This window comes from Psammomys obesus, unplaced genomic scaffold, assembly GCF_907164565.1.
Source record: "Psammomys obesus unplaced genomic scaffold, mPsaObe1.curated_primary_1811, whole genome shotgun sequence".
Lineage (NCBI taxonomy): Eukaryota > Metazoa > Chordata > Mammalia > Rodentia > Muridae > Psammomys > Psammomys obesus.
Genome location: NW_026596134.1, coordinates 26,606,127 through 26,623,924, shown reverse-complemented (window position 1 = coordinate 26,623,924; position 17,798 = coordinate 26,606,127). Strand labels below are relative to the sequence as shown.

Here is a 17,798-nt window from a genome sequence, read left to right as displayed (position 1 = left end):
GCCTCCATCCATCAAAAGGGACATTCCAAGAAGGCATCTAGCTTTGGCTAGAATCCACAAGAAGGTGGCTTCAGTAAGGATTTGGAGCTCCCACAGACAAGCCAGGACTGCAGTTGGTTGTTTATATAACATTATCCCTTGGCCCCTCTCCAGTGCCACTGTGGAACAGAAAAAGCAAGTGTTATCATGTATACTTTACAGATGGGTAAATCGAGATTTGAGGATGCTGTGTGATTTGTCCAAGGTCACACGCTATTCAGGGGTAGAGGGGACGCTCGAACCCTGACCCTGTGGTTGCCGCTCATTCCCGGGCTCAGAGAGAGAAGATAGCAATTTTGACTTTGCCTCAATTTTCCAATGCAGGAGGTGGCTCTGGAGACCTGGCCTGCCACACCATGACAGGGCATCTCACATGCTGCTCTGCTCTCTCTACCTTCCGCACTGGGACCCAAACCAAAGCCTCCAAAGAGGAAAGGCTAAGCCTGCTCTAGAGGACATAAGCCAAACAGAAGGAGCCCCAGGAGCCTTCCTTAGGAGACTCAGAGTGCTGAGCAGCGCCAGCGTTGTGGGCAAGCTCTGTCTGGTGCCTTGGCTTGGCTGAGGGGGCATGCACCCCCTCAGCTTGGGTAGGCACAAGCGTGGCTGGGTATAGAACGCCTGCATTTCTGTAGAGAATGGACTCATGCACACTCCAAAAGGAGACCTGTCAAGTCTCAGGACCATGGTTTTAGGGGTTTAAACTGGTTTTGTTGTTTGTTTGTTTCGCTTTTAAGCCAGTGTAGCATTCCAGAACATCTGGGCCTTTTTTTTTCTCCCCTAAAATTAATTTAATGTGAATCCCCCAAAAAAGTAATTAGCCTTTGAGGAGTCTCTGCTTTAGGTTTTATGGAAAGAGAGAAGCAGCAGAGTTCAGAGAGAGGATGTCCCACTCTGTGGAGATGGGCCATTCTGTCCCTGGGCCTTTAGAATCTACACAGGCGCAGCAACCAGCCTGAGGAAGAAGAGAGCTTGCGAGGAGAGAAACGCTGTCCGCTGTCTGGACAGAAGCCCTTTAAATGAGATCATTTCATATGCATGTAACCAGCTCTGAGGCCACAGGGCCTGCAGGAGAGTGACCCCCACGCTCTTGCCACAGGTCACTCTGCAAAGGAGTTTGGGGGAGGGGAAGGAGCACACCACTTGGCTCCATGCCGGAGTGCCCTAGGTCCACATGCCAAGAGCAATTAGCCAGGGGCGGAGGGAGATTCCTGCAGAGTGGCAGAGGCAGTGCTGCAGCTGGGCAGAGGGGCCCAGCCAGCCCGGTCCCCAGGGGCTTCTTCAGGAGCTGAAGACTAAAAATAACCCAGGCCTTTGTTGCAAGCTGCTGGACCACAGCAATGGGGCCGATTTCAGGGAAGCCGAGCATGCGCGAGGGTCCTGCTCACGGAGACCTGCCCTTTGGGCAAATGATTTTTCCAGAAATGTGTCAGTTATCACGCTGCTGCTGCGATTCAAAGACAGCCCAACCTACTCCAGCCCCCGAGGCTTGTCTTCCCGACAACACAGAGTTCTCAGAACCAAGGCCTCCCTACCTCTTTCTTCTAGAAACTCTCTTGTTTCAAACAAGAGTCCGTCTCATATGTGGGGAGCTTAGGGTACAAGAGCAGACAAGGGTTCTGAATCATTGCCACCTAGTCACGAGTAATCATTGTGCCCAATGATCTGGCTAAATAATGATCATCTCTCCACCATTCTAAAAGTTCCAGTCACATTTCAGTAGTCACCGGCAAACACATACTACACGGAAGGAAGAAATTGCCCAGAAAAGAAATTCATAGTACAGCATCAATACTGAAGGGTTTTTCTCAAAGCTACAGTCTCTTCTATCCAACACTGGGCCATTGAACGGGCAGCCTTTGCCCACCTCTCCAGAGCTTGAGTCCCACCCGCAGAAATTGAGCCAGGCCTTCACACTCAGTTCAGTTGGGAGGCAGGATCTTCAGCACTTTTCTGTGTTCATAGGTTGTGGCTTGTCTCCCCTCAAGGACACCACAGTGCTGAAGGTCAAGGAAACACCCGGTCCCTTGTAAAGTTTCTCTTGATGAACAGCAAATACTGACTGGCTATAGTGGGCCCCCAGTTTTTCCTCCCATCCCTCAGGCCCTCTCAACTCCTTATCAAGTGGTGGTCCAGTGAATCAGAACCATCCCGGCTGTGGGCCCCACAACTGAGGCTCCAAAACTAGACCTCCTCTTCTTAGCAGAGACCAAGGAAACCAAGAGGTTCCTAAGCTCCGTCTTCAAGATGGCCTCCAATCATAGAAGATTCCAGTGAGGCTTGTAATAGGTGACAACTTTACCACGGCGTTTTTGTTCCTCTGTGAGAGTTTGGGATGAAGAGCCTAAGCTAAGGGTGAGGAGGCTGTGTGAAGAGTTCTTGAAACACAATAGATTGAAAATAATAATAATAAAACCACCAAACAACACCCGAGTAATTGATGAGCAGTCACACAAATGGCTTCCTCTAAAATGGGAAGCGATGAGAGGGATGATTGTGAGGGTGAATGTGAAAAAGGTTCCACAGGGCTGGGGCTGGATTGTTCTTCAAAAGTGCAAGTACCCTCTGGTAGAAATGAGGACGTGCTTGCTGAAGTACCACACATGGGGCAGGAGGCCACAGGTGCCCTCTTGGTTCCGCCTGTCCACGCCCTTCTGTAACTATTCATTTTCCTCGAAGTTGGTCTGTGTGGATATTCAGGAGGAGAGCTCCATCTGGATTGAGCAGGGCTCCAGTTCAGCCTCTCCAGTGGCATGTCACATTGTGTGACCCGGGGGCCTAGGCCTGGCAGCCAAAGGCTGATGCTTTCTCTTTGAGCAGCTCCCAGCATAAATGACAGCTCCAGCTTCCTAGAAGAGACAATATAGCATTAGTAGCCGCATGTCTCCTAACTTGAGGGCACCAGCCTAATCACTTTAACATATGGTAACTCTTATTTCCCACTGACTTTCATAATTCAGAGACCAAGCCTCAGTCCTGAAGGCATGCGTTGCTCAGTGGGAGGTGCACGCTCAGAGATGGCGGATATAAAGAGCCTCACCCCTTAGCCAGCCTTAGCAGACCTGTACTAGTTCCCTTAGAAGCTCACACCTCCCCGCTGCCGCAGCCGCACATCTCCCTGAGTGGTCAGTTGAAATTTCATCTGGTTGCACTGTGCCTCAGTTTCCTCACGTGTCCTTTGTTAGTAGAAGGACCTACCTCATTGGAGCGTGATGGTTAAATGAGACAAAACATAAAAAGCACCTTAGCACGAGGCCTGCACCGCAACAAGGGATTGGTAAAAGGTAGGTGTGGCAGCTGTTGTTGTTGTTGTTACTGGGTTCATCGTCATTACCTTCTGGGGGCTCGGCCACTGGAGGATTTAAACAGTACATGTGATAGCCTCGGTCACAATCATCGCAGAAAAGTAGCTGGTCCTGGAAGGCACAGAAGGGGGAGAGGGGAGAGGAGAGAGAGGCAATTACTTGAGGACAGTGCCTTCCCCTACTTATCCCTCTACTCTTATTTTCATAGCCCCATTTTGGGCCCTATTTTGAGTCCTCACTGTCCCTTAAATGTGGCTTGTACTTTATTAACACCTGGAATTCACCCTCTGCTGCCTTGACTATACAAATCCTTCACCACCTTAGGGCCTGTCTGAGTCAGGGCTTCTAATGCTGTGATGAAACACCATGACCAAAAAGCAAGCTGGGGAGGGAAAGGTTGATTCACCTTACACTTCCAGATCATGGTCCACCATTGGAGGAAGTCAGGACGGGAACTCAAGCAGGGCAGGAACCTGGAGGCAGGAGCTGATGCTGAGGCCATGGAGGGGTTCTGCTCACTGGCTTGCTTCATGTGCCTTGCTCACATGGCTTGCTCAGCTTGCTTGCTTTCCTACAGAACTCAGGACCACTAGCCTAGGGATGGCACCACCACAACCAGCCAGGGCTTCCCCTTTGATTATTAATAGAGCAAATGCCTTACAGCTGGATTTCATGGGGGCATTTTCTCGGCTGTTACTCCTATCTTTCTGATGACTCCAGCTTGGTCAAGCTGATACACAAAGCCCGCCAGTACAGGGCCCTTCTCAACTCATTATCCTAGAAGTCTTCCCCGATGGCTACCTTCCACTCAAACTCACAGAGCTTCCCTGCCCTGAACTCTCACAGCCAGCAATGTTATAGATTTCTCCGCACCCCACCCCCACCATGGCAATGACCTAATACATGGGTTGAATTTCTATTCTTCCATCGGTGCGATGGTTAACCGCTGTACTTGGTGGGGTCGTCCATGACATGTCAGAACTTCTTCTGGATTTAAATGTAGGTTTTAAGACAAGCATCCTCCCTCTCTGGCTGGGGGCTGGATGCCAGGGGGAAGCAAGAGATTGGTTGGTTTCAGCAGTAGAGGACAGTCGCACAGGTAAAGGATGATGACAGCAAGAAGTAAGGCTGTGGCAGTGCAGTGAGGAAACCGTCACCAGCTAGTGTGGTTGCCTGGGCTGTGGCACAGTTAGCCACTGGGACATGGGCAGGAAAGTGGCCATGGGTGTTGGAGAGAGAGAGGAGAGCCTCAGTTATAGAACCAAGGTCACCAGGGAGAGTTGACTTGGAGGCTGGAGAACAGGGCAGAGGACTGGGCCTAAACTATGGATTTGGAAGTCACTGGTGATGAGTTGGCAAATGGAGGTCCTAGGAGAGGACATCCAGAGGGTGTGACAGCAGACGTCTCTGAAATGGTGTTCATGGAGGGCTGTCTGTGAAATGATATACACGGTTTTGTGTACATGGGCTGTAGGAAAGCCAAGACCACACTTTCATAACATCAGCACTAAGGGACAGCAGAGACCAAAAGAAGCCCAGTTGGGGAAGAGGGTGAAAACCAGCATAGCAGCTTGACTCCCGGAAGGTACACCATGGCATCAAAGCCGAAGGATGCTACGGAACTATATCATTTGGTTGTGGTACAAAGAGAAGTGACGCTAGTGATGTCCTAAAGACATTAGTAGTTCCTACCATAGCATTAGCACTAGGCTACAAAAAGGAATAGTTCCCTAGACTGGACTTCCTCACCCCAAAAAGAATTCAAGACTATGAGGGTGCAAACACATTTGTCCTATGTGGTTGTCCCTTCTTTCCCATCTACTTTTCAGGGCAATGTCCCCTCACGCTAACACCCATGAAAATTCCAATTCTAAAGGAGCACCAACTCCCAAATCCAAAAAGCTGGGTCCACTGGTGGCTACAGTGCCAGTGGAATGTAATATCATTGTAATATCATTCTGGGATCTGCAAGAGACCTTGTAAGAAAATCCCCAATGTCCCGGCAACAACGCTACTCATCCATGGATACCGCTAAGGCTCTGTATTAACACTCTCAGCAAGACCAAGTCTAGAATCAATCCAAACACTAGCCAATAAGAGACCAGCTGAATGAAACCAACAAAGAACCAGGAAACCATAAGAATGAAGACTATGGCTGTAGATTGCTGTGGAATGACTTCTGGAGTATTCAGTTAAAAAAAAAATCAGAGTAGAGAAAACATACCCATCTTTTACCATTTCGTTATGGATTCAACTTCAACACACATGCTTACATCTAAACATAATGTAAAGACAAACTTTTTGTGTGTGTTCGTAAAGACAAACTTTCATTTTTTTAAGTGGCCATATGTAAGCAAAGAAAAAAGTTAATTTTGGAATCAGAAAATGGTAGCTAGATTTTCTTGGACACATCATTCTTTCTTGATTTCTTTGTAGGACTATGTTGTATAGTCATAAAACAAAAATTAAATCTCAATATATCTTTCAAAGTAAATTCTCCATAGGTGAATATACTTGTATATCCAGTTAGTGACACAACCACAAACAGAAACTATTTGGGGTGAGTACTTATCTTTTTTATTTTGACTTTCATTTGATTCAGGGTGTGGCTGTGTATCTCAGTCTGGCTTCGGACTCATGGTCCTTCTGCCTCTACCTCCAGAGTACTCAACTAAGACACAATCTTAACAACAAGACTAAACGTGGATGTGTGTGTGTATATTGTTCAGCAATGATATCATTGATGATAATAGTGGAACTGGTTATCTGAGACAGCTAATTGCATGTGTATGAACTGTGTGGTCGTGATGGTATTCGTTGAGAAGCAAAATGTCTTACATGACTGAAGGAAGGCATAGACATGAGATCAGTGAATTAATAAAAAACCCACATACTCAGTTCTGGATGCAATCTAGAAGTATTTGAATAAATAAATGGCACATTTTATCTTCTAAATAAACAAAAATATGTTGTAGCCCTGCCATTGAAAATGTTCTGAAACGATGACAAACAATGGAAAAATTAGCTACTCTAGCCCAGCAGTCTTTGGGGGATGGGGTGGCTGGTTTTATACTAGGCACAGGAAGTGTATAGAAATCTTCCTTTGTACAAAAGCAAGGAAGCTATCAAAAGCTCTCGGGATCATGTCGAAAAGCCATAGGTTCCAACCTGAATGTTCCCACAGGCCAAAGAGAATTTTAACTGCAATGAATGGAAACAAAATATATTTAAGTTCTTCAGTTCATAAAGATCGTGTTTTTAAAACATAGTCCCTTTGGAAGATGTTAGGGAAACTGGATGCTTTTATTTGTTTTGACACTATTTTAGACTTAGAGAAAAGTTGCAGAAATGATAGTTTCTCTATTCAGCTTTCCAAAATAATAACATCTTACACTGCATGCTAGAATGAAAGAGCAGGAGATTGCTGTTGGTAAAAGGTTATTAACTGGCGAATAGAAAAGGCTTTAATTTGTTGAGGTTTTTGTTTGTTTGTTTTTCACTTTTACTTATTTATTGGCAGGGTAGAGTATATACTGTAGTGCCCATGTGGAATTCAGATGACAACTTGACAGAAGTCAGTTTCCTCTTTCTGCCACGTGGGTCCCAGAGATCAAACTCCAGTCCCAAGGCTTAGGGGCAAGTGCTCCATTGAGCTAACTCACAGGCCTTCTTTGTATTTTGAGGAACAGGGTCTCATGTATCCCAGGTTTGTCCCAAAGTCACTATGAGTCACCTTGTACTCTTGATCCTCCTCTTCCACCTCCAAGTGCTAAGATTACAGGTGCGCCCTACCACAACCGGTTTTCACAGTGCTGGAGACAGAACTTCAGGCTCCATGTGTGCTGGGTAAAAGACTCTACCAGGCAGTGCTATGTCCCTAGGTTTACTTGTGTTTCTTTGTGTCCCTCAATCTGTGACATTTCCACAGTTTATCTTTCATTACCTTGACCCGTTTTAATTGGTAGATTGTATTTGTTGATGATTTCATACATGTTTATAATGTATCCTGGTTAGGCTCCCCCCAGTCTCTCTTATTTTTCTCCCAACCCTGTAGACTCCCATTCTACCTTACAAATCTCTTTCTCCCGTATTCATAACTTTTCATGTAGTTTTGTGTCCCACAGAATTTAACTGTGGCATCTGTTGTGGATATAAACATGCTCTTGTTTTGGTCCCAGGTGTGGAGTATGGGACTGATTCAGATATCCACACGGCAGACTATTTGCTTTGTGCGGGCTCGGAGAGGAGCTCCTTGCCAGCTGCAGATACTTTAAATCTGGGGACTCTGGAGAGAGAACAAATGCCAGAGCCCAGAGAGTGTGGAGAAGAGAAAGAACAAGGCTGCTCCTGCTTCCCCCTTGCTTCTCCTGCTGCTGTTGTGAGACAAGAAGTTGGAGATCTCCTGAAACGAGGACTGGACTGTCTCCAAGGAGCCCAATGACCCTAACCAGCAGGAAGCAGCTAAGAAAGAAAACTGTGCTCCCTTCTTCCACTAACCCTTCCTATCTCCTACCTGGTGTTGAGGTGTTGGAAGGGATTGAGGTGGAGTAGGGAGAAAAGGATAAAAGAAATATAAATAAAAGTTTTTTTTTTTTTTTTTTTTTTTTTTTTTTTTTTTTTTTTTTTTTTTTGTTAAAGTGCTCCAACAGACATCTGTGTGACCCTAGGTTTGGAATGATCCATTAGTGTCTGACTGGCTCGCAGTCAGTATGCAACTGGATACAATGCTCCCACCCCTCCTCCCCACCACAAGCCAACCCCGTTTCCGGTAGTTGTCAATAGTGCAGTAGTGGGAAGTCCTGTGAGTCCCGTGACTTCTAGGAAGGTCTGACTGTGTAGACCCAGTACACGGCTGTTATGGCCACAGCCATGGCCTGCTTCTCCTCATCCTTGCTGCTCCTTTTCTTCCCCCTCTTCCACAAAGTTCCCTGAGCCTGAACGGGGTGGTGTAAATGTTTCATCTACGGCTAAGTCCTCAACTGTCCATTATTCTCTTGTGCCGCCCTGAGTCTGCATTCACCTCTGTCCGTTCAAACCAGAGGCTTCCCTGATTAAGGCTGAGGGAAGCCTTTGTGTACACACACACACACACACACACACACACACACAAACACACACACACACGTGTAAGGAAGGCTGTTTAGGCAGTCAGGAACTTGACACTTTTGAAGAGTGTGGTTTGGGGGATTTTATAAACATCACTGGACGTTTGGGCTGGATGTTTTCCCATATGAGGACTAAGATATGCAAGCATTTTGGGGGCAGGAATACCACTGAAGTTACACTCTGCCCTCACCGTGTTACTTCACGGTACCACTGGAGCTCACATGTCTGGTTACCCGTAATATCATCATGTCACTAAGGAGGTGACTGTCAGTGAAGTTACTTAATATGGTAATATGTAATTGGGGATGTATTTTGGGTTCATGCAAATATCCTATTTTATGTATTTTCACTCACTACATTTTTTAAAATAACTTAAAATGGTTCTTGCCTAACTGTGGGCCTTGCTTATGATTTCTCCTTCTGTATTTATTCATTGGAATTCTACTCTAAGAAAGTACATACTGTCTTCTTATTCCTCCCTCCCTCCCTCCCTTTCTTCTTTCCTCCCTCCATCCCTTCCTTCATCCCTTCTTTCAACTTCATTAGAAATGATATCTGTGTTATTCTTCATGCTGCAAGACAACAGTATCACTATTTCCTTCCTCAGGTGCTGCTAAGTGTTCCTTTGGGTTGGTTCTTTGGTCCTTTAGACACACTTTGTGACTGTTTTTTTTTTTTTTTTTTTTTTTTTTAAACACAGCCCTGTTTTCTCACATCACAAGATCTTCCAGGCATGTCCTGTGTAGTTGGAACCCCAGCCCTGGCCCCAGGTGTGTCTCAAGGATCTCTGGTTCTTTTTACTAGGGAATACTACTTAGAACCAGTCTCTGGGTTGGGTGTCCTTGTTGCTTCTAGGTTCTTGCTAGGTTTGAAGATGGGTAATGTTCCTCAAATGTCTATGTAAACTTGGTACTCAGAGCAATGGTACTGGGGAAGTGTCAGAGGCCTCCAGGAGGTGGGCCTAGTAGCAGGGCTTTGAAAAGGACTGTGGGACCATGACATCTACTCTCATTCACACTCTCTGTCTCCCTTTCCCTCTCCCTCTCTCTTCCTCTCTGTTTTGTTATATGAGCACTTTTATTGTTACATATATTTCCTGTTAAGTATCCTCACTGAAACCCTGATGAAAATGGGCCACTTGATCTTGGACTGAAACCTTCATAAGCTCCAAAACAATGAGTTAAATAATTCCTTTCTCTTCGTAAACTAATTGTCTCAGGCACATTGCTGTAGTAATGAGAGGCCAAGAGAACTAGGAAATAAATAAATGCATAGGTACATATGCATATATCCATAATGAGGTCTATATCATTCATATATGAATAAACATAAAGATACTTCCTATATTAAAAACCATGAGTACACACACATGCTCACACGCCAGTCTAAAGCCACAGGGTTCAGGCACATCCCCTCCTGTTTTATGGTTCTTACTCTGGCTTTTAGAACTATGACTCTTTGTCACAATATTTAGTTATTCATTTAGACACCACACATATAAAGCCATTACAGAATTACTAATTTGTATTCTCATGAAAATAAATGTCTTAGCGAGGGCACAGCATTTGCGATGCAGCTGTGTCCGCCTTTAGTCTTGCGGCACACAGTCAAAACATCATTTTCCAAAACAACTTAGGCTCCCCGCTCCCCAGTCTGGTTAGGCTATCTGCTTGTTGTATAGTTAGATTCACTGGTTACTGTTTATTCCACTCTAGCTCTTCTAGCTCCTGGTTAACATTAAATATGTATATCAGTCTATGAAACTTTCTCTTGATCCCAGCTATCTAAAATGAATATTCCCAAGGCTATGTTGGCTAAGCCCCACTCATTCCCATATCACCGTCTTTCTCCTCCCCATTTTCATCCACTCCTGAAGATAACCACTCTCATCACCTCCTTGCTTATTCCTTTATATAAGTTCACAGATGCACGTGTATTTCCTTATATGGCCCCTCTCCTTACAGTAAACACCGCCTACCACCCACAGATTTTTGTCCACTTATCAGGGAAATCATTACGCAGCCAGTCACAGACATCCTCCTCGCCTTTCTGCAGCCGCATGCTGCGCCAATGCCTAGTCGATCATTTTTCTATGCATGTATGTTGGGGTTATTTCCGGTATTTTTAATTAATAAATCACATCAGTGCATGTATATTTCTGTAGTGGAATGTACCCTTCAGGATAAATTCCCACAGATGGGACGGTGTCATCAAAAGTGAAGTGTGTAGTGGTTTTGTTAGCGATCACCAGCTCCCTCACCCCAGAATAGCCACACCAATTTGGAGGATTTGGAGCATGCCCTCCAATACTAAAGATAGGAACTGATTTCCCCATAGCTTCATATATTTTTATATTTGAATTTTTTTTCTCATCAGGAAGGCAAGAAATGGGATCTTGATTTTGTTTTTTGAGTTTCTTTAGTTGTGAGTGTGTTTAAGTATTTACTTCAGTGCTTAGGACACATTTTTCTATTGTTTATAAATCATCTTTCATGTGTGTTTCTCTTTGTTGATCAAGTTCCTGTTTCTCTGTCTCTCATTCATCAGAGCTCTTTATGCCACTGGACCTTCACCTGCACTCGACACAGATACATTCTCCCAGCTCATCAGCCACCCTTTGTATCGAGGTTTTGGCCACTCAGGTTTTCGTGGAGTCCAATTGTTCAGTATTTAATTTTATTGCAACTCTATTGTGAGTCACTGGAAACCTTTTCTGATGTTTAAATAAAAGAGGAATCTGGTACTGACTGATCTGCTCTTATTTTTTTTTTTAACATTTAAATTCCCACCCTGTTCGGAGTTTGTTCTTATGTCTGGTGTGAGATATGAAGCTAATTTTGCCTTTTCCCAAACGGCTCCCCTACCGTCCCAGCATCATTCATTAAAACGTCTATCTTTGACACAGTAATTTTAGATGCAACCTTTATCCTCTACTATGTTCCCCTATGTAGGTGGGTCTATTCACAGGCTCTCTCTTCTCTCCCAGCTGGCCTGCTTGTCCACTCACATGTCACTTCCACACTGTTCTACTCCGGGGACTCCCCAAGAGATCCAATGCCTGCTAGTTTCTGCTTTCAGCACAGTCTGTCAGCATTTCCTTGGCTACTTTCTTTTTGGAGTCACGGTTTTTAGATAGCCTAGGCTAGCCCAAAGCTCACTATGTAATGACGGATGATGTTGAACATCTGATGCCCCTTCCTCTACCTCCCAAACGCTGGGGATCGCAGGTGTGCACTACTCTGCCTGGTTTCTACTGTACTGAGGATCGAACTCCGGGCCTTGAGCACACTATAAAGCACTCTACAATAGAAATGCAGTCTTGGCCCTGCCTCTGCTATCCAGACTCACCTTTTTCCCCCGTCATAGAAACGGAAGTATCAGCTTGCCTAACTCCACAAAGAAAGCTTGTTGAGATTGTTGCTCCTGGTGTCCGCTTGCAAATTAACATGCACATAACTCATGCCTCTGTAGTGTTGTGTCATCTTATCCAGTATCACAGGCCATCATTCCACCTGAGCTTTGTGGTTTCTAAGGTATTTAATTATTTTTCTTCATATATACTTTGCACATTTTCTGCTAAGTGCATTCCTAAATGTGTCTTCTTGTTGCACTGTAAGTACAGTAATGTTTACTAACTGGTTAGTTTTTACTTTCCTAAGATTTGTCTTTCACTGTGTGTCTGTCTATTTGTCTGGCTGTCTGGCTGTCTGGCTGTCTGGCTGTCTGGCTGTCTGGCTGTCTGTGTGTGGGTCTACGCACATGAGTGCAGGTGTTGGCAGAGACCAGAGGTGTCTGATCCTTTGGACCTGGAGTTACAGGCAAGGGTGAGTGTCCTGGTATAGGGGCTGGAAACAGAACTCAGGTCCTCTGCAAGAGCAGTGAATGCTCTTAACCACTGAGCTGTTTCTCCAGCCCTTAGTTTGCACTTCGTAAATTCGAGTTAACCCTATCATTGAGTCTCTACGGTTTCCCAGACAGACAGCCGTATCACATGAAAATAGTGTCTTCCTACAGTTTAAATATCCTGCATTTGAAGTGCCTGAAACTGAAGTGTTTCTGATCCGTGTGTGTATAATGAGGCTTCTTTGAGCTGAAACCCAAGAAGAAAGACAAAAATCCGTGTGTTTTATACATGCCCTGCACACTTTTCTTAAAGGCAATCTTATGCAATATTTTAAAATAATTTTATGCATGAAATAAAGTTTCGTGCTGTAGAATTTTCCACCTGTGACATCATGTTGCTAATCATGAAGCTCTGGCTTCTGGACCCTCCTACGGATCTGCAAAAGGAGCGGCTGGGAAGATGTCTCGGTTGGTGAAGTGTGTACAGCATTAGCATGAAGACCTGAGTTCAGGGCCCCAGCACTTATGTAAAGGTGAGGTGCGGCAGCACACAGCTGACACCCCAGTTTTGGGAAGAGGAAGTCAGGGCTGGAGATAAACTGGCTAGCCAATCTCTGATGAGTTTTTGGGTCAGTGAGTTATCAGTAGCAAAAATCAAGGTAGGGAGTGATGGAGGAAGACGGCTGATATGGAAACTCCACAAGCGTAAACACGTGTAACACCTACATGAATACACTCATAAAGGATAAGATAATAGCACTTAGAAATAAAATTGGACATGACGACCATTGTTGAAGCTGAAAGAGAGTGCATCGGCTTCATTATTCTCTCAACGTTTGTACGTGTTTGAAACCATCCATAACAACAAAAAAAAGTTGCTGAGCGTTCTGCATTTCTTGCAGTTACCATCATTCAAGTGAGATCATGCAGTAGAATGTGGTGAAAACAGCCAATCAGATCCCACCCAAAGTACTGGTCACTGAATTCTGAGAGTATGTGGCCAGGCTGCTAAGGAGAATGCCAAAAGGCATCCCTTCCTAGCCGCCTCTGGCATCTTTCTCTGGAGGCACAAGAGCCCCAAGGCAAAAAGACTGCCATTTTCCCCAGGAACCCAGTGCCCAGAGTTCTGTTTCTCCTCCACCTCTCAAAAGACCCGCAGCCCCTTCACTCCCTTCCTGCCGCAAGGGCTGGCCAAACTCACATCATTCTCTGAGGTCCCACACAGGATGCAGGATTTGCATTCTATGCACTGCCATTTGTAGGTCTTGACTGCCTCGGTCATATTCAGAGTGAACTGCAGGCAAGTTGGGTGACCTGAAAGAAGCCAGAGCAACAGTGTTAGGACAAGACCCGTCCCCTTAACATCCCTAATTCAAGACACATCTTGGAGGGATATGTATGGGGGGGGGGTAGCTCAAGCTGAGAAACAGACCAGGAGTCTGAATAGGGCTCTGCTCACAGCCACTACCACGACCACCTCCAGTTATGACAGACAGAGGCCAAATGGAGAGATGGCGTTCACCCTCTTATTAAGTACTATCTGGGTCCTCTTACCCTAAGAGCTATGTCCCCATAGCTGTGACAAGTAGAGCAGAAAGCTGTGATCGGCACTAAAGAGGGTGTTGTGATGGACACAGCTCAAGGCAGCCTGGCAGGAGGCATTGTCATTAGCTCCCAAGCCCAGCTGAAGCTGGAACAGGACAACTTATCAGAGCTGCTTGGAGCTGGGACTGCCTGAGCATGTCAGAGGATCGCACAAGATCCCCCCAAGGGATAGCACTTGGGGGATAATATCATAGGTGGTATTTTGTGATTGCCTTAAGTATCCAGGCTCACAGCCAAGAGATGAACAGAAAAAGCCCAAACCCTGAACAGTCACAGGGACACAAGAAGAAAGGGGTCTGACAGGGAAGGCAAGGGAGTGACTGTCCCAGCAAATGACAAGATCTGTCCTCAAAGAATCCATCTCTTGTTCTAGCTCTGTTCTCCATATCAAGTGTCATGTTGGCTAAACCGATAGCCAGATCGGGAAGGGGGCTTTCAGCAGTGACCACAGAAGGAATGCCTGACACTTGAGACCCACCGAGCAGGATGCCATCAGCCCCCGTTGAGTCTGAGGAACAACGCCAGCAGTGAGTAGACAGCTTGGAGCTGCTAAAAGTGCAGGCCCTTGGTCTTCTAGTTGTCAGGAAAGAGAGACTTGGATGGTGTCCTCAGGTTTCCCAGGGCTCTGAGCTGGGTGGATAACACCCACTGCTCACTGCTGTGAAGAATCGGCAGCGTAGCCCCCATCCTTCTTCAGAGCTCCCACCGCACAGAGCATTGCGCTGCCCCTTTCACATGAGGGACCTTGTCCTTTAAAGGATACCATAAATAGGGGCCACCATAAACAGTTACCATATGTTACCAAGCGTGGTCACAACCAGATTTCCAGGTGCCGTCCCTAGCCCTCAGCAGGGCCGCATACCAGCAGAAAGCCCATGCTTCCCTTTTGAATCTTCAGAAAGCCCATCAGACCATGCTCATTTGGGTGAAATACTGGGTAGTCCATCAGCATAAGGACCTACCAGATTTGGGACTCCCTAGCTATAAACCACACTGAGTTTTGTGAGAATGTCAGCGTTGGAGTAGAAATGACCAGTGGTGGGAGGACAGGGCGAAAAGGAGAGGGCAGAAAGAAGCCTTACATTAAAACCCCACACAGATATCCCATTGATTTTTCTGGAAAACATCTTAAAGTACTATCTGAGGAGAATATAAGCCCCGCTGTTCCCTATGCTAACCTCCCAGAGTGAAAACAGAATGGGAATAGGGGGGACGTTTTCAGCTGTGGACTCACTGGTAGAAACTACCAGTGCCCCCGTTCTCAGACAGAACCTTGTTGGAAAGGATAGAGAAGAGACCACAGGGCAAGCAGCACCTAGGCAAGGTGGTTTTGTTCAGTTGCCTGGCCTCAGGCCAGACCTCAGCCATAGACAGCCAGCTTACACTAGGGCTCATGAACTCAGCAACTGTTTGATGAGCAGCTGCTAAGCTGGCTGTTACGCTAGATAGAAAAGATACTATGTGAGCACAACACCCTAAGCCCTCTAAAGAGACTTCCAATGACTAAACCCCATGTGCATCTACTTAATCACTATTGGGTGACTAACACCAGAGAGCAAAAGCTGAGCTGGCAGCGAAAACCAATGGAAACTCTGGGGGACTCCTAGCCAGAGAGGTCAAGAGAAGCTTCCTGGGAGAGCTAACTGGGTGGGAAGGAGACAGGGCGACTGGTGAAAGGACCAGTGTGTGCAGGCTCTGAGCAACAAGGAGCTCGGCTAACTAGAAGGAAGAGAAAGACCAGTGACCACGAGTGCAAGCTCCCTTGTAAAATGAGGGGGCGGGAGGCCACCGGAGACTAAATAGGCACTTACAGACCTTTATTTAAGCCAGCATTTGGACCTACAATGTCATGAGGGCTTTCAAGCAGAGTGGCTGCTTTTTAAGAAGCATTCTTAGGCCTAGAGGATCTTGAGGCTGAGGGCATAGCTTTGAATGCTGGCAGTTGCCCGTGTGATAAGACAACACAGAACTACACAGAGGTACTCATCAAACATTCACAGATGTGCACGCACATACAAGCCTATGAGACAACAACAGCAGTAAAGGGTCTAAGATCGTGATGGCTCTGATATTGTGTGTGAGTATCTAATGATGCTCATCACTCGGAGGAAAAGGCACATGGGACCACTGCCATCTCGTACAAAACTATAAGTATGTCCAGAGAGATGAAAAGAGCTTTTAAAATAAGAATATATGCATGGAAATGTACATCATCGGGAAGAAGGTGAGGGAGGAGAGAAGGCCAGGAAAGAATTTGCAGTAATGCTGAGAGATGCAAGAGTGTTTGCCAAGGTTGGTTAGTGGCTGGTACAGCCAGCCGAAGAGAGACAAGGAGGACTAGGCTTAGGTGGAAACTTGAGAGAACAATAAATAAGTGACAGGAATTGCCTCATCCAAATAAATATCCTAAATGTCTAAATGAAGGAATTAACATGCAGTGAAAGGAGAGGCATACCAAAGCAGAAATGTGTGGCCAGCCTGTAGAAGAGGGTCCGCTCTGTCTTGAGCACAGAGTTGGAGCAGGGAGTTGAACATATTGTTGAGAGTTTGAAGACAAGGACGGGCTTGGAATGGAAACTTAAGGCCAGGTGTGGCAGCACACCATTAATCCCAGCACTCCAGAGCGAGTGGCAGGCAGATCTCTCTGAGCTCCAGGCTAGACAGAGACATGTCTAAAAAGACAAAAACCGAAGATTGATTTTGCCAACTACTTGGTAACTGAAAAGAGGAGAATAAATAAAAGTAGGAAAGGAGAACAAGAGAGGAAAAAAGAGGGAAGAAAGAGGAAGAGATTTTTTTTAAGTCTGGGATTAAGCTTTGAGGGGTTGTCTATTTAAAGGCAGAAGGGCTGGATGTGGAAGGAGGACCTATAAATCCCAGTACTGGGGAGCCTAGAGAAAGAAGGCAGCATGTCCCCAACCACCCTGAGCCACATAGTAAGATCCTAGCTTAAAATAAAATATAAAAACAATGGAGGAAAAAAAAAAAGCACCAGCAAAGGAATCAGAGTGGCCAGAAACCCAAGAAGCAAATTCGGCAAGCATGGGGTGACCGTAGCCAAAAGAAGAGAATTCAAAAATGGGTCAGCTGTGTGATTCTGCAGGTTTGTCATTGTTCCGTAAAGACCCTGAGAGAGGGAGTATTGTCCACGGCTGTACCATCCTGAATGTGCCCGATCTGGTCTGAATGAGGGAGTGTTGACAGATCAGCACAAATGCTGTCCTGCTAATAATACCATTCCTCATGGTGCCATCTTCCCGGGGAAGGAAGGTCAGCACATTCCATGGCCTGGAACTCCGCTTTGGCAGCTGCACTGAAGCATCTGCCTGGGTGGAGCTGGAGTGGGCTGTGTGGTCCATACATCTGCAGCACTGCAGTGATAGTCAGCAGCCTATTCCATGTCCATGTTCTCCCACAGGCATGACATTGTAGCATGATATTGTTGTCTACAAAGTTCATACTTAAAAACTGCATAATTGAGTTACAAAATAATAATAACAATAATAGAAATAGAAATAAAATCTTGATATCTCATAATGCCATAAAATTTTGTGTTGGGCCGCATTCATAGTTTTCTCAGGACACGTGTATCCCATGGGCCACAAGTTCAACATTATCTACAGCTTCTACACAAACCCTGTGCTGAACACTTGAGACACTTGGGGGTGATAGTTTTAAACAAGTGAACAGTGGCGAGTGGATTTTAGAAACTTCTATTAGAAATCTCTCGGGGGAGAAATCCCACAGGCTTTCTCTTGGTTACTATTTTGAGAAGGTTGTCAGCTTTCCAATGATCTTCTGACATTGAGGAAGAGACATAAGTCCAGATAAAGCTAAAAGTAGCCTCAGCTCCAGCCCGGAACCCAAGACACTATTCAAATGAGACAGGAAAGTGCAGGACAG

At 45.7% G+C, this 17,798-nt stretch overlaps 1 protein-coding gene across 6 annotated transcripts in view; it reads right to left on the bottom strand.

The window, feature by feature from the left end:
* Positions 1–822: 822 nt before the first annotated feature.
* Dpf3 (double PHD fingers 3) overlaps positions 823–17,798 on the bottom strand; it is a 268,017-nt gene continuing 251,041 nt past the window's right edge. For all 6 annotated transcript variants that reach the window (XM_055592871.1, XM_055592874.1, XM_055592877.1 and 3 more), the window contains 3 exons: positions 13,492–13,604; positions 3,371–3,452; positions 823–2,885 (listed from right to left, as the gene is read on the bottom strand). In XM_055592871.1, the coding sequence (XP_055448846.1) occupies positions 2,815–2,885; positions 3,371–3,452; positions 13,492–13,604 (266 nt within the window). In that variant the 3' untranslated portion in view covers positions 823–2,814. The remainder of the gene's footprint in view (positions 2,886–3,370; positions 3,453–13,491; positions 13,605–17,798) is intronic.